We start from the raw sequence: 26,730 nt of genomic DNA, 5'->3' as shown, positions 1-26,730 counted from the left end.
CTTGGGATTTGAACCCCTGCCTAAGCCAAGGCCAAGGGGTGGAATTCCTGGCCATGCATCCCCCACTCCCCCGTTGTAGAGCAGATTCTTCTGAGCAGTCCCCAGAGCGGGCAAACTATCCAGAAGGGGTCTCTAGAAATCCCTGCAGACCACCAAGCTCCATCAAGACCACCCAGAGTCTCTGTTCTCTGGGCATCCCTGGGCCAGGCTATCCTGGGGAGGGAGGGAGGGAGGCAGCCAGGCTCTGGCCACCAGTGGAGAAAGTAGGGGAGCGTGAGCAAGGATGATTCTGGCTGAGAGCCAAGCTGTGGGATTTACAGCCGCCCTGGGGCCTGTAAATACCTCAAGCAGCTTTTTTATTTTGAGGCCATGAGTAATTGAGCCAACTGTGGACTGTATCCCACTGCTGGGTTCTGCCTCCCCCTCTCCCCCACACTCACACTCATTCACACCTGCTGCACACACACACACACCTGCACCACAGTCAGGCCCTGCCTCTTCCAGTACACACACACACACACACACACACACACACACCTGCACCACAGCTGGGTCCTGCCTCTTCCAGTACACACACACACACACACACACACACACACACCTGCACCACAGCTGGGTCCTGCCTCTTCCAACACACACTCTCTCTCTCACATACATACACACAAACACACACACACTCTTTTATACCTGTTGTACACATGACACACACACACACCTGCATACTGATCACCTTGATAATGTACAGGAACTTTTAATACACTATCTTATTTAGCTGATAAGAACTCTTGAATGTGGGTCCCACTGTCCCTATGTTGTAGGATAAATAAGGATAAGTGAGGATAAGTAATCAACCTGCCCAAAGACACACAGCCAAAGAGAAGCAGAGAATGAGAAGCTGAGTTCCTGCTCCCTTCCACTAGTCCAGGCCCTTCCATAGGCTCAGTACAACACAGTGGGACTTTGCTCATGTCATCTTTTGTTTATTTATTTTTTAAGAACATAACACAGACTTAAAAAATGATTGTTAGCCAAGTACAAGTAACTCACACCTGTAATCCTAGCTACTCAGGAGGCTGAGACCTGAGGACTGTTGTTTGAAGCCAGCCAGGGCAGGAAAAAAAATCTATGAGACTCTTATCTCCAATTAACTTCCAGAAGCCAGAAGTGATGCTGTCGCTCAAGTAGTAGAGTACTATCCTTGAGCAAAATTGCTGGGGACAGAGCCCAGGCCCTATGAACAAGACCCAGAACTAGCACACTCGCGCGCTTGCACGCGCGCGCACACACACACACACACACACACACACACACACACACAGACATGAAGATCATTCTCAGAAAAAGAAATTCAAATGAATGGGGGAGAGTTTGGCCTAGTGGTAGAGTGCTTGCCTAGCACGCACAAAGACCTGGATTGGATTCTTTGGTACCACATATGTAGAAAAAGCTAAAAAATGTTGCTGTGGCTCAAGTAGTAGAGCTACTAGCCTTGAGATAGCCCAAAGACAGTGCTCAGGCTCTGAGTTCAAGCCCCAGGACTATTAAAAAAATACAAATGAACAGGAAGCAAAAGAAAATAATGTCCAATCTCACTTATAAAACCAGTACCAACTTTAGCTGTCAGTCTAATCAGAAAAATACAGACAACCCAATTTTAGTTTTTAGATATATGATGGGCTTGAACAGATACATCACAAAGACCAATACACATAACACATTTTTGGAGAATGTAGAAGAAAATACAGTCCAAGGAAGAAGAATACAGTCCAAAAAGACAAGTAGAGACAGTACTCTTACGCTGTCCATCATCTATTCTCCTATTGGCAATTGTTCCATTACTATTAGTTCTTCATGTCCATCTCTTACTTTACCTAACGTATAAACCAAACTTTCTTGTAGTCTTGTATGTGCATATATGGTGTATGTGTATACATGGCATGTCTAGAGATCAGCACTCCTGAGGTTTCAGCATCCCTGGGTTCATGGATACGGGAGGTTGCTGTGTGCGGGGTCTGACAAGGGCATCAGCATGTGGTGGAGCTGTGTGCAGCACCTAACCAAGAGGTCAGGGGATCAGGAAGGGGAGCCAGCCAGAGCTTCAGACCTGAGCGTCATCCTCTGGCTGAGCAGGCTGCCCTTACATTGCCTCCAGTAGAAGTTCTTAATGAATACCCTCTAAAACGTAATCGGATCATTTTTTTAGGGTCCTCAAAGGAAGCTAGCTAGATCCTCCGATCTCAGCCTCCTGAGGAGCTAGAATTATAGATGTGAGCTATGGGTACATGACTCACAGACCAACTTTGTACCTTCAGTGTCCCATGCCAGCTCCTCAACAGGTCAGTTTCCTGATTTGGAATCCTAGCCCATATTGTGATTTTGCTAAGGTTTATTTTGGGTAGCACTGTGGAAACTGGTACTGAAATTAAGGCCTTGTGTATGTTGTGTTGCTCAGCTGGCACTATACCACTTGAGCCACACTTCGGGCTTTTTTGCTGGTTATTTTGGAGATGAGATCTTATAGACATTCCTGCCTGGCTTTGAACTGTAGTCCTTTAGATCTCAGTCTCCTGAGAAGATGATAGGGATCCGCTCCTGGTGCCTGCTTCCATACACCAACTTTTTGAACTTCTTTGAGACTCATCTCTCTCCTCTCCCAAACGAACTTAACGCTAACAGGATAGAGTTTGTGCAAGGATGGTGTGAAAGTGGCTGGCAGGCTTCTCAAGTGCTGTTGACTTTGTAATCGAAACGGATGGGTTGGTTCATGCAGCTAGGAACACGGGGGTGGGGAGTGGGGGGGTGGGGGGGGAGTTGATACTCTGCCAACAGGTGCAAAGCAGGCTGCTGGACTTTGAAAACAAATGGATTCCGAGTATCTACAAGTGTTTACATTTAGCTAGCGAGTGGTCCCTTAATCCAGCCCTGTCTGTGTTCTCAGAGGGAGTGGGCAGAGCACAGAGGCAGGAATGTGTGTTATTTCTGGAGCCATAACTGACAAGGCCAGCAGCAGGGGAATCTTCCTGGTATTGACCAGTTGTGAGTTTAAAAAAAGGGGGGGACAGAAATCAATGAGGCAAGGCCTATGTATGTGTCACGTGGTAGAGATTCTGATTCAGACAGCCAGGGGCAATCACTGTGTAGGGTGTGTTACACATTGGGCCCTGGATGTGAGCACTTGCCTCAGGATCAATGGATGCTTCTTCCGGCATTTTAAAGAGGCTAGGGTCTTGCTGTTGTTTTGACATCCTGCACTTCCAAATCTAGCATGGTGACTCTGTCTCCAACTCCTACTCATTTCTGGATTCTTTCTGAGTGCATCCACAGGGCTGGCTGGCCTGACTCTGTGTTACCCGTCTTAGGCCTGCGTAACAGATGTGCACAGTAGTTCCTTTCCCCAGGTTTTCTTTTGACTTTACTTATGGTTGCTTTATTATATGTCGTGAACTTTGACTAAGCTTTTTGTTGCATCTGGATTTTGAGTCCACATTAGAAAGTTTCCTTGCATTAAAATGATCTTTAATTTTTTCCCTATTTTTTTCTAATGTCTCTGATTTTATTTCTTGACTGCATGAAGATAGAGGCTCCACTTGGAGTTGACTGTGGCATGAGGCAGCAGTTCTGGTCCCATTTTATCTTTCTCCAAATGGCCATCCAGTTGTCCTGACGCTGCTTATTAAAAGGATCAACTTCGCTTTCAAAGACTGAGAGGCCAGCATCCCAGGCTGGATTTCCATGTATACTTGGGTCTAATTCTGGACTTTCCATTTTATTCTAATAGACTGTTGATTTACTAGTTTTAATTATAAACTCTTTTTTTTTTTAGTTTTTTTTTTTTTTTTGCCAGTCATGGGCTTGAGCTCAGGGCATGAGCACTGTCCTTGGACTTTCTCAAGGCTAGAGCTCTACCACTTGAGCCTCAGCACCATTTCTGGCTTTTTTCTATGTATGTGGTACTGAGGAATTGAACCTGGGTCTTTGTGCATGCTAGGCAAGCACTCTACCACTAGGCCAAACTCCTGGCCCCTAATTATAAACTCTTTATAAAATAATTTATTATCTGACAAGCCTACCTTCTCATAGCTCTGTTCTAGGATTATGCTGTAGCTATGCTTGCATATTTTTTCCATAGAAGCCCCAGTCAGCTTCTCTAAAAAATACATATATGATTATATAAATTCTTTTGCATAGTTATATTACACAAGAAACTATACATTACATGCTATATATGTATATGATTACATAATATATAATATATTCTTTTTTTTTTTTTTTTGCTAGTTGCAGGGCTTGAACTCAGGGTCTGAGCACTGTCCTTGGACTTTTTTTTTTTCCTCAAGGTTAGCACTCTGCCACTTGAGCCACTTCACCACTTCCAGCTTTTTCTATGTTTGTGGTACCGAGGAATCGAACCCGGGTGCATGCTAGGCAAGCACTCTACCACTAGGCCAAACTCCCGGCCCTATAATATATTCTTAATACCAATATTTTCCTAAAATGATCCAGCTATTAAAAATGCTCAATAAAGACAAGCACCTGTGGCTCACACATATAATCCTAGCTACTCAAGAGGCAGAGAAGGTTACAGATCAAAGCCAGTCCTGGCAGGAAAGTCCCTGAGACTCTTACCTCCAGTTAACCACAAGAGAAGTGGAGGTGTGACTCAAGTGGTAGAATGCTAGCCTTGAGCAAAGAATCTGAGACAGTACCCAGGTCCTGAGTTCAAGCTGAGAACAAATAAATAAATAAAATTTAAAATTAATTATTTTTTAAAAAGTAGGATAGAGAGAATTATGAACAAATGCAACATGTACACTGTGTATCTCTGATCTAGGCAAAATAAAAGGGTAAAGAGCATTAGCTAATTAGCAGAAAATGATTCATTATTAATCGATGTTAAAATGATATATTACATAATCGATGTTAAATGTGTGGTGTTTGGCTATGGAGGAAAGCCTTTGGTTATTTAAAGATGAGCCATGAGCTATCTGCAACTTTATTTTCAAGTAGCTCAGAAAGTCAACCTGTTTACTTCCATGCTTGAAGCTTAGCCTAGAGCACCCATTTTCACAGGCTGTTTCACTGATGAGCTTCCTCTGCTTAGAAGTCTAACCCCAAAGTGTTGGTGCTGGAGAGGGCAACACTGCACCATTGTGAATACCACGCTTGTCAAAATGGTTCTGTGGGCAAGAAACACCTAGCAATGAAAACTGGAAGCTGTCCAAGATTAAAGACAGAAAGAAACAATTAGAACACGAGGAAAGAATTTGCACTCATTATGCACGCTCAGGCCATGTGAGATTTATTTTATCTTTTTTATTCTTTAACCTGGAAGGGATTTTCTTTGTATTAAATTATAATATACATGCAGGAAAAAATTGTGTGTGTGTGTGTGTGTGTGTGTGTGTGTGTGTGTGTGTTAGACATAGCCTGATGAATCTCCACAGAGTGAACACAAATCTCTGAAACGACCTTTGAGTTCTATAGGCAAAACATTGCAGCGGTCTGAAGCCTCTCCAGGCTTAAAATGCCATCTGAGTCTGGAACCAGTGGCTCACATCTGTAATCTTAGCTCCTCAAGGAATCTGAGATCTCGAGATCCAGGTGTGAAGTCGTCTGGGACAGGAAAGTCTGTGAAGCCCTTTTTGTTTTCTCCAGTCCTGGGGCTTGAACTCAGGGTCTGGGCTCTGTCCCTGAGCTTCTTTTGCTCAAGGAAAGCACTCTACCACTTGAGCCACTGCACCACCTCTGGCTTTAACTCTTTATGTGGTACTGAGGAATTGAACTCTTGGCTTCATGCATGCTAGGCAAGCACTCAACCACTAAGCCACATTCCCAGCCCTTGTGAGACTCTTTATCTTCCATAAACTATTCAGAAAAAGCTGGAAGTGGAGCTGTGGCTCAAGTGGTAGAGTGCTAGCCTTGAGCACAAACAGGCTCAGGGACAGTGCCCAAACCCTGAGTTCAAGCCCCAGGAACAGCAGGGAGGAGAAGGGATGGGGGAGAGGAGATCAAACAAACAAAACTCTGGGGAAGGGATTATATTGATCAGGAGCCGCTGTACTCATAAATTGACATGTTGAATTGAAATTCTGCGCAACTACTTCTTAGTCAGAAGATCAGTGCATACCATTTCCCTTTTCTGTGCACTTGGTTTACTTAAATTCTTTTTCTCTCTCTCTCCCTTTGTTTTTTGCCAGTCCCAGGGCTTAAGCTCAGGGCCTGAGCACTGTCCTTGGGCTTTCTGAAGGCTTCTTCTATGTATGTGGTACTGAGAAATCAACCCAGGTCTTCATGCATGCCAGGCAAGCACTCTACCACTAGGCCAAACTCCTGCCCCCCCACCCTTTTTTGTGGGTCATGAGGCTTGAACTCTGGGTCTTGGCGCTGTCCCTGAGCTTTTCAGCTGAAGGCTACTGCTCTACCCCTTGAGCCATAGCGCCACTTCTGGTTTTCTAGTGGTTAATTAGAGATAACCGTCTTACAGTCTTTTGTGTCTGGGCTGGCTTTGAACCACGATCCTCAGATCTCATCCTCCTGAGTAGCTAGGATAACAGGTGTGAGCCACTGATACCTGGCTTTTTGTTTTTTCTTTTTGCTGTAGGGCTTGAACTAAAGGCCTGGACACTATCCCTGAGCCTCTTTGTGCTCAAGGCTAGCACTTTATCACATGAGCCACAGCACTGCTTCTAGCTTTTGAGTGGTTAATTGGAGATAAGGGTTTCACAATGGCTTAGAATTGTGATCCTCTGATCTCAGCCTCCCGAGTAGCTAGGATTACAGGTGTGAATCACTGGCACCTGGCAAACCAGGGGTCATGAAACAGCAGAAGTTTATCATTTCACCCTTCTGAAGGCTGGAAGTTAGAAGCCAAGCTGTCACTGAGCCATGGTGCTTCACAGAGAGGGAGAATCCCTCCTGGCCTCTTCCTAGCTTGAGGTGGTGGTCACTGATTACTGGCATTTCTTTACTAGTCGCTGCTCTCTCCTGTGTGTTTCTGTGTCTAAATGTCCTCTTCTCATAAGATACCAGGCATGAAGAAGTCGATTTGTGACTCTCCCTGCTTCCCCTGCCCTTTGGCCAATGATAAACCTCCCTTCACTGCTAACATAGTAAGTTAAAGAAGAAGATAGCCATTATAATAGATCAGGGCCATCTTAACTTGGTTATATCTGCTATGGACCTGTTTCCAAATAAGAGCACATTTGCGCGTGCTAGGGTTTAGGGTTCCAGTGGACTCCCTCAGACAGTAAGACATGCTTGTTTTACTGCATGTCTTACTGAGCAGGGTGAAGCAGACACAGCAGACACAGAGCATCCCAATCCTACCACGTTTTCCTTAGCATTCTCTACACTGCCAGAAACCAAGTTCGTAAGGAAAACAGTCCAAGGAGCAGGCAGTCAGTCCCTCAATGCTACCGAATCCTCGGGAGAAACCAAAGGAAACACAGTTGTCTCAGGCAGGTGCGCATGGACACGCATGCGTACACATGTGTACATGAATGCACGCGCACTCACATCCCCTTGGAGCATCCTGCTCTCACCAGATTCAGCTTTTCTACACTTGCTGGTGTCCTACCATGGGGACAGTCATCACCACACTGGAGGAGAAAACTTGAGTGCCAAGCATTTGTGCAACATGCTCACAGCACTGGGTTGGTCAGGGGCAGAATGAGACCGGAACCCAGACCTGTCTTTCTCCCCCTTAGCCCCTGACAGGACTTGAACTTGGTATCCAATGTCTTTGCTCATTGGCTGGCAATCTACCATCAGAGCCACGTCTCCAACCCCCAGACCTGTTTCTCCTCCCCCATCAACTGGGACTCCAACTTGAGACCCCAGGCATTCTCTCACCTGAGCCAACCCCTAAACCTGTTTCTCTCTCTCCCTCTTTCTCTCCCACTCTTTCTCCCCCCAACCCCTCTGCCAGTCTTGGGCTTGGGCTCAGGACCTGAGCACTGTCCTTGAGTTTTCTCAAAGCTAGAGCTCTACCACTTGAGCCACAGCACCATTTCTGGCTTTTTTCTATGTATATGGAATCGAACCTGGGTCTTCATGCATGCTAGGCAAGTACTCTACTACTAGGGCAAACTCCCAGCCCTAAACCTATTTCTTAATTGCAGTGTTCCTCTGATAACACCTTCTATTTATCTATACTTTGTTGTTGTTGTTGGTCATGGTTGAAATCTGGGCCTGGGCGTGCTGTCCCTGAACTCTTTAGCTCAAGGCTATTGCTCTACCCCTGGAGCCTCAGTGCCACTTCCAGTTTTCTGGTTGTTAATTGGAGATAAGAGTCTCACAGACTTTAGTACCCAGGCTGGCTTTGAACTGAGATCCTCCAATCTCAGCCTCCTGAGTAGCTAGAATTACAGATGTGAGCTACCTTGTCTTCCTTTTCTTTTTTACAGGGGAAGGAGGAAGTACTAGGGCTTGAATTTAGGGACAAGTGCTTGAACTCAGGGCCTGGGCACTGTCCCTTCTCAAATTTGGCTCTCTACCACTTGAGCCAGAGTTCCACTTCCAGCTACTTTCTGGGTAATTGGAGATAAGAGTCTCATGGACTTTCCTGCCTGGGCTGGTTTTGAACCATGATTCTCAGATCTCAGCTTCCTGAGTAGCTGAAATTACAGTTGTGAGCTACTGTGCCCAGTAGTCTTTGTCTTCAGTAGAAGACTGAACTGTGATTACCATTCTGCTCTCATGGGAAGTCTGAGAATCACAATAAGACCCAGTGCAGTCATATGCCACATGACACTGGCCTGAGTGATTTACATTTAGTCCTGGCAGTTTTTTTTTTTTAATTCCCATTTTTCAGAAGGGGATACAGAGACTCAGAGGTAACTACAGCAAGTGTGACACACACACAGACACACACACACAGACATACACACACATCCCACAGGGGTTGAGTCTGGGCTGAGAGGGAGCTAGCTGGGCAGGGTGTTGGGTGCATGCCAGGTGGCCCAGGGATGATCAAAGAGGCCACAGCAGGGAGTGTCCCTTGCTCTGTGCCAGCTGCATGGGTGCCCGCTGTGTGAAGTCAGCACATCCCAGGCTCTCAGTGTTCCTGGCGTCACACTGGCAGGTGAAAGCCACCCATTGTAGCCTTCCATAGTGGGTGACGTGATCCTGGAGCTGATGGGCACACCACCAGAGATGTTTATGCTCTGACTGGCCTGAGGGAGAGATGGGATGGTGATGGGGCCGGTGGGGGAGGGCTAGATAAAGGAACCTCTCTTTCCTCTCTCCCTGTCTCTAAGAAATGCTGCTTTGCTGAGCTGGGGCGGGAGTCAAACCTCGGAGCCTTTGAATGACAGTGACATTCCCCAGGGATTAAGCCTGTAGTGTGGAAGCTGGGTCTCCACAGGGGTGCGAGCCCCATGGAATGTAAACCATGCAATTAGCCACGGCTAACGTTTCTTCCACATTCGTGTCATACCTCCATGACTTCCTAGCCCCCTTCAAAGAAATTCAGTTGCACCTGCTTCCCCCCATCGACACACACCCAATATCCATAAGACCCATTTTGTATTTGATGTTCTTGTAAACAGCAAATGAGACAAAAGTCACTCTTTGGCTCATCCGAGCATTGCTCTGAACTCAACTTTTCCACCAGGAAGCCAGGCTCAGGTGACCCTTTCCTCTGTCTCCGTGAGCCACTGGGATCCTGGAATCTTTCTGCCTTTGATTTGTTGCCAGATCCTGAGCAAGTGGTGGAAATATAACACCATTGTCCCCTGTGGTGCAGGATGCTGCTGTCTATGGAGAAGGTAGTTACTGATGTCATTTCTGATCTGGGATAACCGTTCCTCTGTTTGGGGACATTGAATCACCCAGTGGTGTGGTCTAGAAGCTGGATTTCCTGACTCCCAACCAATGGCTACTTTGGCCATAATACAGTATCTTCATAGTTTATCATAGGACAAAGGGCCTGGTTGATAAAATTTCTGACCAAAGAGATGGAGGCTCAGCTTTTTCCGACAGCCAATAGGAGAAGACCTCTGAGTTGTTAGGCAGAACATGTCCTCACTTTTCCTCAGCTAAAGTTCCCTGACTGTCTCCTTCAAATTCAAATGTGCATCCAGTTCCATGAGTAACCACATTATTTTTAAACAGCATCTTTCAGCCACTGTTTCTCCTGGGTTTTCTGGGAGAGAGGTGCTTCTTTGTGAAGCTAGGATGGATTTTATTTTCTGGTTGTTTTCAAATATTTGCAGGGATTGTATGGTGCTCCATGAGAAGGTTATATTCTTGTTTTGAAAGAGTAATGGGTGAATGGATAAAACTCAGAATAGATAAAGCTCACCTCAGGTGGAAAAGGAAAGGGGAAGAGGGGACAGATAGGTGGGAAACTCAAGGATGAGAAAGTTGCAAATAGCAGATCGAGCCAGAGCTTGGGGATTTAGAGAGTGGTGTCTAGTCGTGGAAGCCCATTTCTCCAAAACAGACCAAACAGTTGGAAGCTCAACCATCTAGACTGGGGCTGGATGCATTGCTGTCCACTCACAAGCTGCCTGGCCTCAGTGAGTCTTAGTTTCCTTATTTGTGAATGGAAGTAGTCAACTTCCTAATAGGACTGTGAGAATGAAGGGAGATATGGTGTGTGCTCCAGATAGACAGAGTGACACTCAAGAAATAATAACTACCGGGTACTGGTGGCTCCTAGCAACTCGGGAAACTAAGATCTGAGAATTAAGGTTCAAAGGCAAATCCAAGACTCTTATCCCCAATTAACCAGCAAAATGGTAGAAGGATAAGTATGGCTCAAGTGGTAGAGCACCAGCCTTGAGCCAAAAAAACCAAGGAACCCCCAGGCATGCAGATAGCTGTCAATATGTCAAGACTAACATTGTAGTTGTCTTACTATGTATTCTTAATTCTCAAACTATTAGAGTACCAAGAGGACTGAAGCCACATTAATTTAATGATTTAATTATTCATCTGTCTGCGGGGGTCTTAGGACATCTAAAGGGTAGGAGTTAAGTCTAGATAATACATTGTCTAGTGTCAGTCCTTCATTCCTTTAAATGAATTTCTACTTTAAAAAAATAAACATCATGTTATCCAGGTGGTTCAAAGGCTGAGATCTGAGGATAGCCAACCTTGGGCAGCAAACTCTTGAGAGATTTTTTTTAAATCTCTAATACCAAAAAAGCTGGAAATAGAACTATAGTTCATGTGGTAGAGAGCAAAAGAAGCTCAGGGGCAGTGCCCAGTCCCTGAGATTAAGCTCTAGAATCAGCATAATAAACAAACAAACAAACAAATAAATAAAGTTCCTATTTTTATGCTTTTTTCCCCTTTTTTTGGCCAGCCCTGGGCTTGAGCTCAGGGTCTGAGCACTGTCTTTGGGCTTTCTCAAGGCTAGAGCTCTACCACTTGAGCCACAGCACCATTTCCAGCCTTTTCTATGTTTGTGGTACCGAGGAATTGTGAAATTGTACCTGAGTCTTCGTGCATGCTAGGCAAGTACTCTACCACTAGGCCAAACTCCTGGCTGCACTAATTGTTAATAATTATGAGTTGAAAGTGAATCATTAAGTTTTACTGACACTAGTTAATAAAAAAATTCAATAGCAGGTACTTTAATACATTTTATCTCAAATGTGTAAATATAAAAGGACAAGTTTCTTAACCTCTCCCAATTTCTAGAAGCACTTAGTATTAAAATTAATTAGTTGCATCATTTTTTAAAATTTAATTTTATTGTCAGGATAATGTGGGGTTACAGGTACATTTGTCAGGTAGTAGGTACATTATTTCTCATAGTTGCATCATTTTTATGTTAATTACTTGCATAAAGTTTCCAGGAACTGTCTGCATTCTTTGTTTTTATGCAAATTTAGTTAAGGCATCTGCACTTTCTCTAGATATATTTATATCTGTAGGAAACCTCTTCAGTACAGTCTACTTCTTCCATTTTGAGGGTAAAGTTGTATTCCTTTGTAAGTTGGGACTACCTTTATGCAAACAATTTCTCACAGCATTATTATATAAGTAATTTTAGCCATTATCAACTCCTTTACATGAGCAGCTTTGATTACTGCTGCAGGTAAGCCCAGAGGATTGATTCCTAGAAGAGTAACTGCCAAGCAAGTTTCCATAGTGGCAATTTATTTATTTATTTTTGTCAGTACTGAGGTTTCAACTACGGCCTTGTACTTCTTCAGTTTGCTTGCTTGTTTGGTAATCTACCATATGAATCCCTTCTCTACCTCTGTTTTTTGTTGGTTATTTTGGAGACAAAATCTTGAGGACTTTTCTGCCCAGGCTGGCCTTGAAACACAGTCCTTTGATCTCAACCTTCAGAGAAGCTAGGATTACAGGCATGAGCCCACTGGCCTAGGCTCCTTGTTGCAATTTTAATAGACAATTCCACTTCACTTCCAAAATGGTTCCAGCAACGATATGAGGTCTGTCTCACGGTCTCAGGAGTTCGGGGATCCTCCAGCTTTGTAGTCTGTTAGCATGCATCATGGAAGAGCATGGGGCCTGAGATGGTCTCACTCATTTGTACCAGGATGCTCACAGTTATTCTGAAAGGTAGAAGACTGTAGTAGTGACTCAGAACAGAGACTAAACCTTCATTCTTCTGCTTACACACCCAGTGAACTTGGATGAGTTCTTCAAGTTTCTCTGTCTGCAGCGTGGTGGTATTGAGTGAAATAAAGCACACTGGCATGCACACACACACACACACACACACACACACACACACACACACACACTAAAAACAATAATACCACTAGAACCGGCTCCTAGAGTCCAGCAAACATTTATTAATGTTATAAAACAGAGTCAGAGTCCCAGCAAGTTTGAGGATGACCCTAGAATAATAGAGTCGTGGGTCCTCTTTCCTGTTCTTTCCTACCATCTCCCTGCAGGATGCTGCATTTCTGCATACTTTCTTATTGCAGTTTAGATGTCCTCTACTGACCTGTGTGGATGTGAACGGCAAAGCTGAATCACAGTGCAGGTGGCATTTTTTAATTAAAGAATTTATTATTAACATTGATTTTTACATCATATTTCAAATGATGGGTTTAACAAACATATTCAAGAAGGGAATCTCTATATGCAATCACTGGCAATGGTGGCATTTTTATGGTCACTGGAAGGTACAATATGCATCACAACCAAGAGGCAGGTGAGATCCTGGCTCCAGTGGTCACTGAAGCCATAGAGAGAAGGGTGAGGTGAGCTTTGGGAGACTATCCTACATTAAGCCTTGGGTCTGCCCTTTAAAATCAAGGTGAGCTTGAATAAATCCTTATGGTTGTCTGAGACTCAGTTTCCTCAATTAGAAAGCACAGAAATGATAGCTACTCCATGGGCTTATTATGTTCATAGTACTTAGTATCTAGCACTTAGCTATGGACTCTTATTAACTGTAGTAAAGGTGAAGAGCCTAGGCTCCAGTCACTGCAGGGTGCTTCCGCAAAGTGGAACAAGTAGATTAGAGCAGCCCTTCCTTGCAGCCACACGTACACTTCTCTTCATCCCGGCATTGTGAAGAATAAATACCCTTCCAAGACTGGACAGGTCAGAACAGACAAAAGCAGGGACTGCAACCTGCTCCTGGTGTTTTTATGCTTCTTCATGGTTCTCCTAGGAGAGAAGTGAGAAAAGATTTAACACCCCCTCCACACACCCCAGTACTGTTTCACACTTAATTTTGGATTTGTGAACTAGAAATATTTGTTATCTGTCATCCTGAAACCCATGTGGAGATCTGAGATTGGGTATGTGCTCACTTCAGGTTTTTGCTGCAATGTCATCCTCTCACCTTCAAATCGACTCCAATTCACATCTCACAAGAAGTGCAAATATTAAGCTGCAGTTATGGAAATGGGATTGCTGAAAATCACTTTGGGGATCATTCATTTTTCTCTAATCTTGTTTTTAAAACTTCAGATTCACAGAAAGAATAAATGAAAAGTCTGGTGAAGACCTCCATTACCTCCTTGGTTTTTATTTGATCATGTAAGCTAGTACCTATACCAATATTTTTCTTTTCTGATGCAGAAAGCTGTATTTACATATTATTCTGGAATTTGTAATCCCTGTTCTCTTTGGCTTCTAGAATATAAACAATCAAACAACGATGCTCACAACTGTCACAACAGACATTTGTTGTACCCAATATACAAGATACAAATATCCCTCATCCTCAGGTTGCAAACCAGGCTTAGCTGTCCCAGTGGATATAAAATCTGGTGACTGCAGAGTCCGAATGCGTCCTCAGGTCTGTGTTTATGATTACAAAGCCCTTCCCACAGGGGTTTTGGAGAATCTCAGAGAGAGATTTCCACCAGAAAGGTTTTAATCTTGCAATGTGATTCAGGTGATTTCTTTTCATCAAGAAAGTCTGGGGTGGGAGTAGGTTTTAAGGAAATGCAGAAAGGAATTTAGGCACAGAAACTAATGATGATAGATACTCTAACCAGACTGACTCTTCTTGTCTGGAGCCTCTAAATTCGTCATGTAGTCTAGACAATCTAAATTTCTATGTGTTTGTGAGATTCAGTTTTGTGAACTATAATGATTCGGTCTTTATGCATACAAGGGAATAGTATATTTTCTGTGAAAGGAAAAAGAAAAAAGTGAGGGAAGGAGGAAGTAGAGAAAGGGAGCCAGAGATTCAGTGAGATCTCCACGCAGATTCCCAGGTAGGACATCAGAAATAAAAGGAGGCATAGGCGGGCATAGAGAAGTGAAAGACAACCCCTGGAGAGAAGAAATCCACTGTTTAGAGAACTGAGTTACCAGATCTCAAACCATCTCCAGAATTTTCTTTCGGGTGGCTGTGAGAAGAAGATAGGGACTGTGCCAGACCCTTTAAGAAACTTCAGGCAGAGCTTGGCATGCTCCCAGGTTCACACACACACACACACACACACACACACACACACACACGCACGCACACGCGCGCGCATACACACACACACACAGAGCACACTTTGCTTGGCTTTTTTGGGCTGCAGGCGCCAGGATTCAAAGCTGGAAGCTTTGGAAGGAGAGAGGAGCTCCTGGGCGGCCACGCCCTCATCTTTGCCCAGCTGTTAGACATTTCGGATGATGCGTCTTCAACTCCTCACCCCCACCCCGCCCCCACCCCGCCCCCTGGCGAGCCGGAACATTGAGCTGCACCTGCGGGCTCTCATCGACCTTCAAAGGCGCACTAAGTGAGAGCTAGGAACCGGGTGAGCGGGTAGACAGGCGCTCCAGGATGGGCGCACGTGGCTCTTGGGGCAATTAACAGCCGCGATGGCGAAGGCGTCAAGTGGGCGAACGCTGTCTCCCCCACCCCTTATATTTCCAATGACCCCCCAATACAGCGTTTGCTTAGTGTGGAGTTTGAGCTCGCAATGAAGGAAAAAAAGATAATAACCCACGGCGACTCCACTCGCCGCTTCTGGGGACCTCTGAAGTAAGCGGCTGGAGCTGCCACTTTGGAGAGCCCTGGGGCCTGCTCAGCGGAGACTTGAAGTTCCAAGTCTCGCCGCCCTGGAGCGCGATCGGAGCCCCACTTTTCCATTTTGGAGTCGGGTCCTTCCAGTGCCAGTGGCGCTGGCCGGACTCCAGCCGCCGGAAGATGCCAGGGCCGACGCACTTCGCACCGGCGGTGGCACGGACGCCCTGGGTGCCTGCATTCCGCCCAGCTCGGCTGGATCTGCTCGGGGACAGGGACAGGCTGGCGGCCTCCGGGCTCGGGGAGAAGCGAGGCGGTGGTGACCGGCCGCTGGCCGGCGCGCGTTTCGCCTGCTCACGCATTGCGCAGAGCGCTTGGGCTCGGGACCCCGAGGGCGCCCGGCGGCGGGGGGCGTACGCTGTCATCCTCCCAGCCTACTGTGCCAGGAATCGGCAGGCAGAGCGTCCGGGGCCACCCCAGTGCCCCGCCGCCCCAGGCCACAGAGCAGCTCCGGCGGGCCGGGAGACGCCCCCTGTCCCCGGTCCCCCGCCCCCGCCCGGCCTGGCCGGACGGCGCGCGCCGCTGGAGGCGGAGGAGGCGGCGCCGCCAGGACGGCCTCCACCCCGCCCCTCGCGTCTCCTCCCCGAGCCACCGAGAAGGACAAGGGGACTGGGCACGGGGACCCCGGCCAGTGAGCGCCCCTCCCGCGCGCGGTCTCGCCGCGAGCTCAGGCCGATCTTGCCCGCATGGTGCTGGCAGCAGCCATGAGCCAGGACGCGGACCCCAGCGGTCCCGAGCAACCCGACAGAGATGCCTGCGTGGTCGCCGGTATCCCGGCGCCCCCGGCGTCCCAGGGCCCACGGGGGATGCAGCAGCCCCCGCCCCCGCCGCAAGCCGGCCTTCCCCAGATCATCCAAAAGTAAGAGGAGGGGGGAGGGAGCGGGAAGCTGGGGGGGGGCTTGGGGTACACCCCAGACACCCCGTTCGTAGCCTCGTCTTCAATCTCCGCAGAACTTCACTCGCCCCCTTGCGTTTAAAGCTTCCTTGACCTCTCTCTAGACAGAGCTGGTGTCACTGCCTGTTTGGAGAGTTTGGGGAGAACGGATTTGGGAGAAATCGTTTTGGGGTTCCTTATGCGGATTTTTATCCTCTTCAAGGATGTGACTAGTCAGGTTGACCCCCAATCGGGGAGAAAATGGCCCAGGGACTTTGTATTTTCATCTTTCTGGTCCCCAAAGGCGGCTGGAACCTTTGGAGTGAGTGTCCGCGCGTGTGAGGGTGTGTAAGTGAAAGGCGGTCAGGGGCCAGGAAACCACCTTTCCCGGGGCCCTGGACCAGGGACTTCGGGTGAAGGGAGGAAGACTGCGGCTGGTAAACAGGACGTTTTGCTTTGCTCTCGAGGATAGCAGACTGGTCCGCAGGGCCTCTGCCGAGGGTTCTCAGCCGCTCCACCGGCGTGGTGTGCGTTCTCATTACCATCTTGGGGCTCTGGGTGAAGAATTTGACTTGGATTGTGAGTTTTTGTTGTGTTTCCAGTGCAAGGTAGGGCGAGCTGCTCAATCGGTGCCAAAGGCTCTTCCAGCTGGGTTTTTTTTTTTTTTTTGAGATTATCAAGGAGAAATAGTGGTTTTGCTTGCACAGTTTGGACAGTTTAAAGGCCTAGGCTACAGGTTTGTTTGAAGGGTCTTTATTTTCCATGAGGTTTGATCAACTTGTGATAAAATCCAAAGAAATCAACGGGTGTAAGAATTGCAGTAAAGGTAATAAGGGATGGCGCGACACTTACAGAAACCACAGCCGGATCTGTGCCCGGCTCAGCGGCACTGATTGACGCCGGATTTATGTAAACGTGTTGAAATGTAGCAAGAGGAATCGTCAGTGGGAGAGGAGGGTGTACGCAGAAACGAATTGCAGTTCAATATTTTGGGTTGTTTTTTTTTTTGCAGACGGAATTATATAATAGGGAAAGAATAGAGAAAGAGTTTGGTATCAATCAGGCTGGTTTCATATTTCAGAACAAAATGGTTCCCTATGTATTGGCTTGGCAGAATAAGAAAGCTCTATGTTTTCTAAAGGTTTTTACTTTAAAAATGTGATATTTTACATAACTTTCAACTACTTACCAGTATCCAACTATTTGGAAATGAAAATGCTTTATATTGTCATTTTTTTTTCCTGTTGTGCGAATTATTTCAGCTGATACCAAACGTGACTGACAGTTTATGGAATGAATTAGAAGTCCTCTTAAGTGCTTAACATAAACATAAATCAACAGAGAAAAAACCATTTTAGTGCAAAGCTTATTTATGAGGAAATCATATCTAAACAATTACTAATTTTGAAATGTCTGCTGTGCTCTCGAAGCTGTTCATTGATAGATATTACTGTAGTATGGTAATCACTCTGTACTCTCATTTGGTTTTAAGCAGAAAAAACTAGTAGCTTTATCTTTACAGCAAAATCATTGTAGATGGGTGTTTGGCCATAAATATTGCTGTTTGGAAAATAAATACCATTTTGTAATCAATCATTTGAAATGTGTTTTAATTGCTTCATATATTAAACAGTATCCCCTCTGAATATATCTCCTGTTTTGAAAACTTCTCCCTTGAGATATATTATTTAAATTAAAACGGAACCTTTCAAAGATGGCCTCTTCTGCTTACAGGCCAGGATGGAAAGCTCAAGAAGCGCCTGATGGCCTTGTTTTGTGTTGGTGACAGATCCTGTTCAGGGACCAGATCCAAGGCCGCTGAATGTGCCCGTGGGATTTGACGTCCAAGCGCTTAGGTTTCAGAGTCTTCTTCATAAGGATGATGTGGGGTTTGGGCTCCCCGAGTCTCTACTGAAATTCTGCTGGAACCAGGCACAACATGGCAGGTCCATCGTTAATGGGCTGAAACTTGAGCAGGTTATTTTGGAACTGTGTTTGCATAATTTAATCTGAGCAACCATTTTTATGTAGTTATGAGGTGCTGTTTGTATTTAACTATCTTTGAAAGCATGTAGCAGGGAGCCCCCCTCCTTGGCCATAAGCTCTGTTGTCTATCTTTGGTTAGGAGACTTTCCTGAGCTAAACCTGAAGATGAAATTCTTTTGTCAAGAAACATATGTCAATAGTATTACTCTTTGCTCGCTATTCCGGTGAGGTCATTATATAGTTTGGAAGAAGAGAAGAGCTCTTTCAAAATGATGGAACGGGTCTGAACATGGCATAGAGCCATAAGAAGGACACTCCTCCTGTGTGTCCAGGTCTAGATGTACTGATTTTTGTTAGTAATGGTTTTCGTTTTGAGTGATGTCAATGACTTTGATAAAACCATGGTAACAATCGTAATAAAACCTGACTCTTATTCAGGAACTTTATACCCTGGGTCTAAGATGACTGCCACATGCTCCATTTCAGTAGCTCAACACATGAGGTGTGCTGGTGAAGAGTGAGGTTGATTTGCCTCTGTTTGTTTTTCCAGGGTTTCTGTACATCGCATTTTAAGTTAATGTCTGTGGAGTACTTTTGTTCTATTCAAGTAGATAGTTTTCTTGTCATTGTGCTCTTTGTGTGAGTTAAGGATCACAAATAATCTTTTCTGCTCTTGTCTAGCCCCACCAGTATTAGCATTATGTGGAAAGATTATTAACCAGATCAGAGCTAATACCTTGAAAGTTTTTTTTTTGTTTGTTTGAAATGTGCATTCCAGCTGGCTGATTTAGACTTCTTCCTGTATAAAGTATCACTTGCATTGCTTGGGTAATAAGAAATATAAACAGCATCTTTAGAGAAAAATTTGGATGGATTTAGGAAACTCAGAGTAATTTGAGGATTAAAAAAAGGAAAAAAATGTATATATGTTTTTCATGTTAGCGGAAGGCAGAAAACATTGGTGTTTGTTGGTGCATATTTCGTAAGGATTCCTTTCCTTAGACATTTGTGTTATCTTACTGATTTTTTTGTTTGCATTGTATACCTTAGACTCAAACACAACCTTTGATTATAAGAAGTTATTTAATAGCTTTGATGAACATCAGATATTCAAATTTTAGATGACAGATTTAAAAATGCTCATCAGATTGGAAAAAGAATCACTCAATTCTGTGTGACATGTTAACAGTGTGGTGAAAATTAACCAAACGAATCACATCAGACACTTTCCTGGATAATTTTATTTGTAGCGAGCTGTTCCTGATGAATTCATGACATCATATGGTATCTTCAACTTGAGATGATTTATCTTTTCCATTGCAGATTATTTTTTTTATATAAAAACCCCAGAAATTTTGGTTTAGTATTTGATTGCCAGAGTAATGGGTCTGTAAGTTTTGGTTGTATGTGAAGTCATAAACTCAGCTTTGATTTCTCATTTCCAATGTTTTGCCATCATAACATTAAACTGCTGGCTATCTATCTGTAGAGCTGAGCAGTTTCCTGATGTAGAACAGGAAACAAAACATGACAAGTAGCAACTGTGATTGCAGGTGATTTTATAGACATCTTGCACTTGGAAGGATTTTCATGGAGCTCTCTGGGTGATAAATGTGCAGGTAAGTTCTTCGTGGTATCTAGCAACTTTGGACATGCACACAGATGTATCCAGAATTAAGAAGAAGGAAATAAGACTTTTCTGGAAATAAGGAGGAAGGGGACATTACTGCCCAGTCATATTTGGTCCTTTTCTGGAAAGAAAATGGAATTTCTAATTTTCTGCTCTGGTTTTTAACATCACTTCAAACCCGCCTTGTTGAAATAGGAATACACTTGTAGAAAGAATGTTGAACTTTTTTTTTTTTTTGCCAGTCCTGGGCTTGGGCTCAGGGCCTGAGCACTGTCCTTGGACTTTCTCAAGGCTTAGCACTCTACCACTTGAGCCACAGCACCACTTCCAGCTTTTTTCAATGTATGTGGTACCGAGGAATCGAACCCGGGTCTTTGTGCATGCTAGGCAAGCACTCTACCACTAGGCCAACTCCCGGCCCCAGAATGTTGAACATTTTAAACACCGTCTTAAACTGCACATAAAGCAAGCATTCAGCAAGGAAAAATATCTGAGAGGATTAATTGTTACTGGGAGAAGGGGCAAGATTTTTTTTTTTAGAATTCTATAAAGTTTTTTTCTTAAGCTTTTTCAAAGTATTTCATTCTTGAAAGAAATTGTGCTGGAGCAATGAATATTTTTAGGTAGTCTGTATAAGTATCTCAAATTGCCCAGGAGATTAGCATTATAAAATGTAGTACATTATTCCTATTCGTCACAGTAAGTGACTGTGCATATGGTGAGTAGAGAGTCATTCTGAGACTGGTGCAAGAGAGAGGGGTGAAAAAAAGTAAACAAATTTTGTCACCCCTTTTGTTTCTTCTAGCCCCATCATCTTCTGACCACTCCTTAGCCATTTATCAAATTGACAATTTTAAAAGCCCGAATTTGTTCCTTGGTATGTGTTCTCCTCTGTCTGTCACCAGAGGAGAAAACCCCAACTAGGACTGCCTCACTGTGAAATGACCCTGAGCTTACCAGTTTCTTTCTCCCCCTCAGCCCCAAATTATTTCTCATGGCTAGGGATTTCTCAACTCTATTTTTTTTTTTTTGCCAGTCCTGGGCTTGGGCTCAGGGCCTGAGCACTGTCCTTGGACTTTCTCAAGGCTAGAGCTCTACCATTTGAGCCTCAGCACCACTTCTGTCTTTTTTCTGTGTATGTGGTACCGAGGAATTGAACCCGGGTCTTCGTGCATGCTAGGCAAGCACTCTACCACTAGGCCAAACTCCCGGCCCCTCGACTCTAATTTAAAGTAAATTTTCTTCCCAGCTCCCCAAGAGCATCAACTTTTAAAGTAAACAAACCAATGTAGTTCCCTTCTCAGCTTTGCTTAACAAAAATACAAGGTCGGGGTAACCAAGAGACAGAAATGAAAATGGAACTCAAGTAAGGAGAGAAGTGAAGAATGGAGGAGTGTGTGCTAGTAAAGTTGAAAGTCCAAGGAGAAATGAGGAAAGCAGGATTTCTCTTTTCTCCATCAACCCTGTCCCTGCCAGCCAAAGCCTCAAAGTTTTTGCTGAGTATCCTGTGCCACAGAATACCACTTAATCTGACTTTCATTTAATAATGTAGTTTGGGCTGATCTAATTGGGTACTGACTTGTGTATTTTAGCAATCAAGGCTGTCCATGGATCTCCAGTGGGTGTAACGGACTAGGAGTTGTTTGTGGTAGAATAGCTTGTGTTGAAAAGTTTTGCAGGAAGTAAAATGATCTGTGTTCCGCGCATTCCAGTGAAGATGAGAATGAGTGTGTAGGAAGCGGTTTGTAGGACAGAACACATAGCGATTCCTTCTCTGGTTAAGAAACCTGGCTGATCTCTGTAATATCTGTTATACTAAATGCTGTATGTCGTCTTTTTCCTCCCTCATCCCTAAGGTATTTCTTTTGGGGAGGGGTGTCAGTTGTGGGGTTTGAACTCGGGGCCTGACACTGTCCTGAACTCTTTTACTCAAAGCTGGTACTCTACCACTTTGAGCTACAGTACCACTTTGGTTTTCTGGTGGTTAGTTAATTGAAGATAAAAGTCTCACTGACTTTCATGCCCAGGCTGGGGCTTTGAGCTACGATCCTCAGATCTTAGCCTCCTGAGTAAGGATTACAAGTGCCTGGGTAGAAGGCATATTTTAAAATCGGGATTGTGAGTTAGGTTTCCAACCCCACTAGCAGGCTGAGCTTGAGTAGCTCAGTGGGTGGTCACTACTTCAATTTTCCCATTTGAGGAGCCATAGGAGACAAGTCTAGGGACAAGTCATCTCTGCTGGCTATTTGAAGAGGTGATGGAAGGGAAGAACCTTGGACTTGTGTTTTAGATACGTTGCAGATGTCCATCAAATATGATAAAAGTCTTCACAGTACAGGAAGTTACAGTAGAGTCAATTGACCTCCTCTGTCCTGCTGTGGGGTTTTATAAGATAAGTCCCCTGATGCTTTACAAGGCAACTTTTCCCACTTGCTGACAGCCAGTCTGTGGGGGACGATGGCACATATTGATGGGATTGCATATCTGTCGGTAAAAGAGTGAGCAGAGAAGTCGCTTGCCAGGGTTGGGTGTAGGTTAGCTTGTAGAATAAATCTTCCCATGTGTTCTAAGACAAATGGCTGGGGTCATGCCTGTGCTTGTGGGGGAGGAGGCTCTCATGTCAGGAAGATAGTTTTCATGTCTTGATTGTGGGTCTTTCCTTTGAGGATATACCAGGGCCATTTGCTTCTGCCTGCTCCCTGCACCTTTCTCTCCATCACCCTAATGACCCATCAACCATGAGGCTCCACCTTCTGCTCTGGCTCAAACCTAGAGAACCCCACTGCAGACTGCCTGGACTTCCTAAGTAAGCTTCAGTTTTACAACTGGTCTGCAGACTTTTCCTCCATATTTTTGCCCCATTTTTGAATTTGGTTTGATCCACTCTTTAACCTGACTTCCAACAATATATATATATTATTAGAAAATATTCCCTTTGCTTATGTTTATGTGTTTTTGGGTTATTTTGGTAACAATAGAGCCTTTAGATTTGTCACTGGGTTTCTGATGAGGAAGGGGAGAGAGGGTGTCCCAGACAAGCAAATTAACCTTTCTCATCCAGTTTCCTTAGAGACTGGAATTGATAGATAGTAGCTTCTTCTGGGATTCAGATTAATTGATCCTCCAGGGCATTTAACTGAGTGACCGTTGAGTCCACACTGATCCTGCACACTCCACTGGCATCTAATGGAGACCAGGTCCCAGATGAGCTAAATATGAGATACACCTATGTGATCACTGAGAAATCAGCACCCAGGGAACTAAATGCTTTCCCCAGCATTTGTGAAGAATGCCTGGGGCAGCGATGTCATTAAGTCAGAAGCATGATGTCAATGTGAAAAGCAGGAGGTGCTACATTGCTTGCTAATTAATATTGTAGGGGGAGGAGGAGTTACAAACATAATTATTTTGGAAAATTCAAATAAATTCTTGAGTCTACAAAAAATAAATACTATTTTCAAGTCAGTTGACCAATCTAATAACTTTCACGTGTTGACGCTGAACGGGTTACACACAGGCAGGTGGAAAGGTGTTTGGTGATGGTGTTGGCTTTAGAGTTGAGAAGCAGAAATGTAGGACCTGGAAAACACTTGTTAGGAGCCTTCAGACCCTGGTTCCTGAAGCAGTGTCAGACATGGGTTTGTCATGTGAGCTGCAGACCTGCCGGAAGCTCACGGCTGTGAAAACTCCTTTCTGACATGCAGAAATCATGGGTGTGCTAGTGGCAGGGCAGGCCTCAGCTTTCTGTCTAACTTTGCTGAATCCAGATACCGAAGGAATGTTTGCAGGGTTTCTAAAGGGCACTTTGGTCATGGCTTTGTGCATGTGGGGAACAGGGGGCAGTGCTGCGGGGAAACAATAGGATATTTGAAAAAAGTATGTACATAAATATAGGTATGTGTGTGTGTGTGTGTGTGTGTGTGTGTGTGTGTGTGTGTGTGTGTGTGTGTCCTGCTGCTTGAACTTGGCCTGGGCCCTATCTCTAAGCTAATTCTCTCCCCCACTCCTGCCCCCAAGGCTAGCATTCTACCACTTGAGCCACCACTCCACATCTGGCTTTTTTTTTTTTTTGCCAGTCCTGGGCTTGAGCTCAGGGCCTGAGCACTGTCCTTGGACTTTCTCAAGGCTAGAGCTCTACCACTTGAGCCTCAGCACCACTTCTGGCTTTTTTCTATGTATGTGGTACCAAGGAATTGAACCCTGGTCTTTGTGCATGCTAGGCAAGCACTCTACCACTAGGCCAAACTCCCGGCCCCACATCTGGCTTTTTTGTTTGTTGGTTTGTCAGTCATAGGCCTGGGCACTGTCCCTGAGCTCTTCAGCTCAATGCTACTGCCCTGCCCCTTGAGCCACAGCCTCACTTCCCGTTTTCTAGAGATTAATTGGAGATGAGAGTCTTACAGCTTTGTAGTGCCCTGACTGGCTTTGAAGCGAGATCCTCTGATCTTAGCCTCCTGTATCAGATTTTTAATAAGGAAAAATGTAACTTTGGCATACTTGTCTACTCAGAAACTGCCTTTTGGCCCTTAGAGCTAGCCTGTAAAGATGAAGCTTTTCAGATCTAAACGCACAGCAGTGTTTTTGTTTAAAGTTCAAATGAAAGGAGTGTCGAATGTTGGATCACAGCTGTATGAAGCAAGTGAAGTCTTTGGTATCTACAGGACAGACATTTAAGCTTCTTGCCTGCCTGTGCTGATAATTTTTTAAGGCACTGGAATGATGTTATAAATACCCAAATGGCCTTTGGCAGAAAAAAGATTCCCCAGCCTGGATTGACTTCTCACTCCTAAGTCAATGACAGCAATGCTTCTTATTTCTTCCTCTCAACTTCTCATCCTGCTTCACATTTGTTTCAAGCAAGGATATGATTTTGACTTTACTGAACATGTACTTTGTGCGTTTGATGTTCTTGCTTGGTGCGGCATTCTTTCTCTTTCATCGATTTGTCTTTGAACTATTTGAAAGTAAGTTGACCATACCTTGTTATTACATCTAGAGAAATTTGTCTTAATTTTTTTTGTTGCTGTTGTTGGTTGTGGGGCATGAACTCTGGGCTTGGGTGCTAACCCTGAGCTCTTCAGCTCAAGGCTACTGCCCTACTCCTTGAGCTACAGTGCCACTTTTCTAGTGGCTAATTGGAGATAAGAGACTCTGGTCATTAGTGCCTGGGCTGGCTTCGAACTGTAATCCTCAGATCTCAGCCTCTTCTAGGATTATAGGTGTGAGCCACTGCACCCAGCTTAATTTTTTTTATTCCTTAAAAAGCACTAGATTTTTAGGAAAAAAATTTCTGTAGTTTTCATGAAAATGAAGTCTCTTTCAGCGGGTGTTAAAATCCCTTGGTTGTGTTTACAAGTGTATTTGCTTATGAGGTCTCTCTCCTTTTTTAAAATCAGGTGTACTGCCAACTTTTTTTCCCCCATTCTTCCTTTTTTTCTTTTCTTTTTCCTTTTTATGCTGAGAGTAGGACTTGAGCTCTTGCCTGACTTTTTTGCCCGAAGCTGATGTTCTACCATTTGAGCCATATCTTCCTTCTGGCCTTTTGCTGATTGATTGGAGGCCTAGTGGTAGAGTACTCACCTAGCATGCATGAAGCCCTAGGTTTTATTTCCCAGTACCATATACACAGCAAAAAAGCTGGAAGTGGCATTGTGGCTCAAGTGGTAGAGTGCTATCCTTGAGCAAAAAGAAGCTCAGGGACAATGCCAGGTCCTGGGCTCGAACCCCAGGACTGGCAAAAAAAAATCTCAACGATTTGTTGGCTTTGATTAGCTAGGATTACAGGCATAAGCTGCCCATGTTTGGCTTTCTGATTATTTTATTTCTCTTATTTTTTCTTGGTGCCCAACCTGGGGTCTGAACTCATTTGAGCCACAGCTCCACTTTTTTGGTGCTTAATTGGGCATAGAAATCTCATGGAATTTCCTGGTTGGCTGGCTTCAAATTGTGATGGTCAGATCTCAGCCTCCTGAATATCTAGGATTACAGGCATGAGCCACCATTGCCTGCTATGCTGTGAGGCCCTGGAATATCTTGTTTCTCAACAAACTTTCATCCAACAGTATTTTTCTTTTCATTTGACCAAATTAAAAACAAAACAGTGCCTGATACCAGTGGTTCATATCTGTAATCCTAGCTACTGAGGAGGCTGAGATCTGAGGATTGATCATGGTTCAAAGCCAGTCCAGGAAGGAAAGTCTCTTGTCTTATCTTAATTACACCCCTCCCCCCGAAGAAGAAGAAGAAGAAGAAGAAGAAGAAGAAGAAGAAGAAGAAGAAGAAGAAGAAGAAGAAGAAGAGAAGGAGGAGGAGGAGGAGGAGGAGGAGGAGAAGGAGGAGGAGGAGGAGGAGGAGGAGGAGGGAGAGGAAGAAGAAGAGGGAGGGGAGGGGAAGGAGGGGGAGGAGGAGGAAGAAGCAAGTGGAACTGTAGTTCAATTGGTAGAGTACTAGTTGTCACAAAAACTCAGGGACAGCACCCAGGCTCTGAGTTCAAGCCCCAGGGCTGGCACTGGTTCTGGGCCTGATGGGAAGATTTTTTTTCTGGCATCATCTGGAAACAGTGTAGACATCTCTCCCTCTTCAAATTTACACATGAAGCAGACTTTTAAATCCCCTGGTAAAGCCCAGTGCCTGTGGCTCACAACTGTAATCTTAGTTACTCAGGAGGCTGAGGTCTGAAGTTTGAGGTTCAAAGCCAGCCCAGGCATGAAAGTCTGTGAGACTCTTATCTCCAGTTAACCACCAGAGAACTGGAAGTGGCGCTGTGGCTCA

At 44.8% G+C, this 26,730-nt stretch overlaps 1 protein-coding gene across 2 annotated transcripts in view; it reads left to right on the top strand.

Annotated features, from left to right (window-relative positions):
• The first annotated feature begins 16,155 nt into the window (after nt 1-16,155).
• Rbm20 (RNA binding motif protein 20) overlaps nt 16,156-26,730 on the top strand; it is a 162,956-nt gene continuing 152,381 nt past the window's right edge. For both annotated transcript variants that reach the window (XM_090345893.1, XM_090345892.1), the window contains exon 1: nt 16,156-16,328. In XM_090345893.1, the coding sequence (XP_090202019.1) occupies nt 16,156-16,328 (173 nt within the window). The remainder of the gene's footprint in view (nt 16,329-26,730) is intronic.

The sequence above is a fragment of the Megascapheus bottae genome, chromosome 15, assembly GCF_031878675.1.
Source record: "Megascapheus bottae isolate mThoBot1 chromosome 15, mThoBot2.hap1, whole genome shotgun sequence".
In the NCBI taxonomy this organism is placed as follows: domain Eukaryota; kingdom Metazoa; phylum Chordata; class Mammalia; order Rodentia; family Geomyidae; genus Megascapheus; species Megascapheus bottae.
This window is presented reverse-complemented; position numbering and strand designations above follow the sequence as displayed.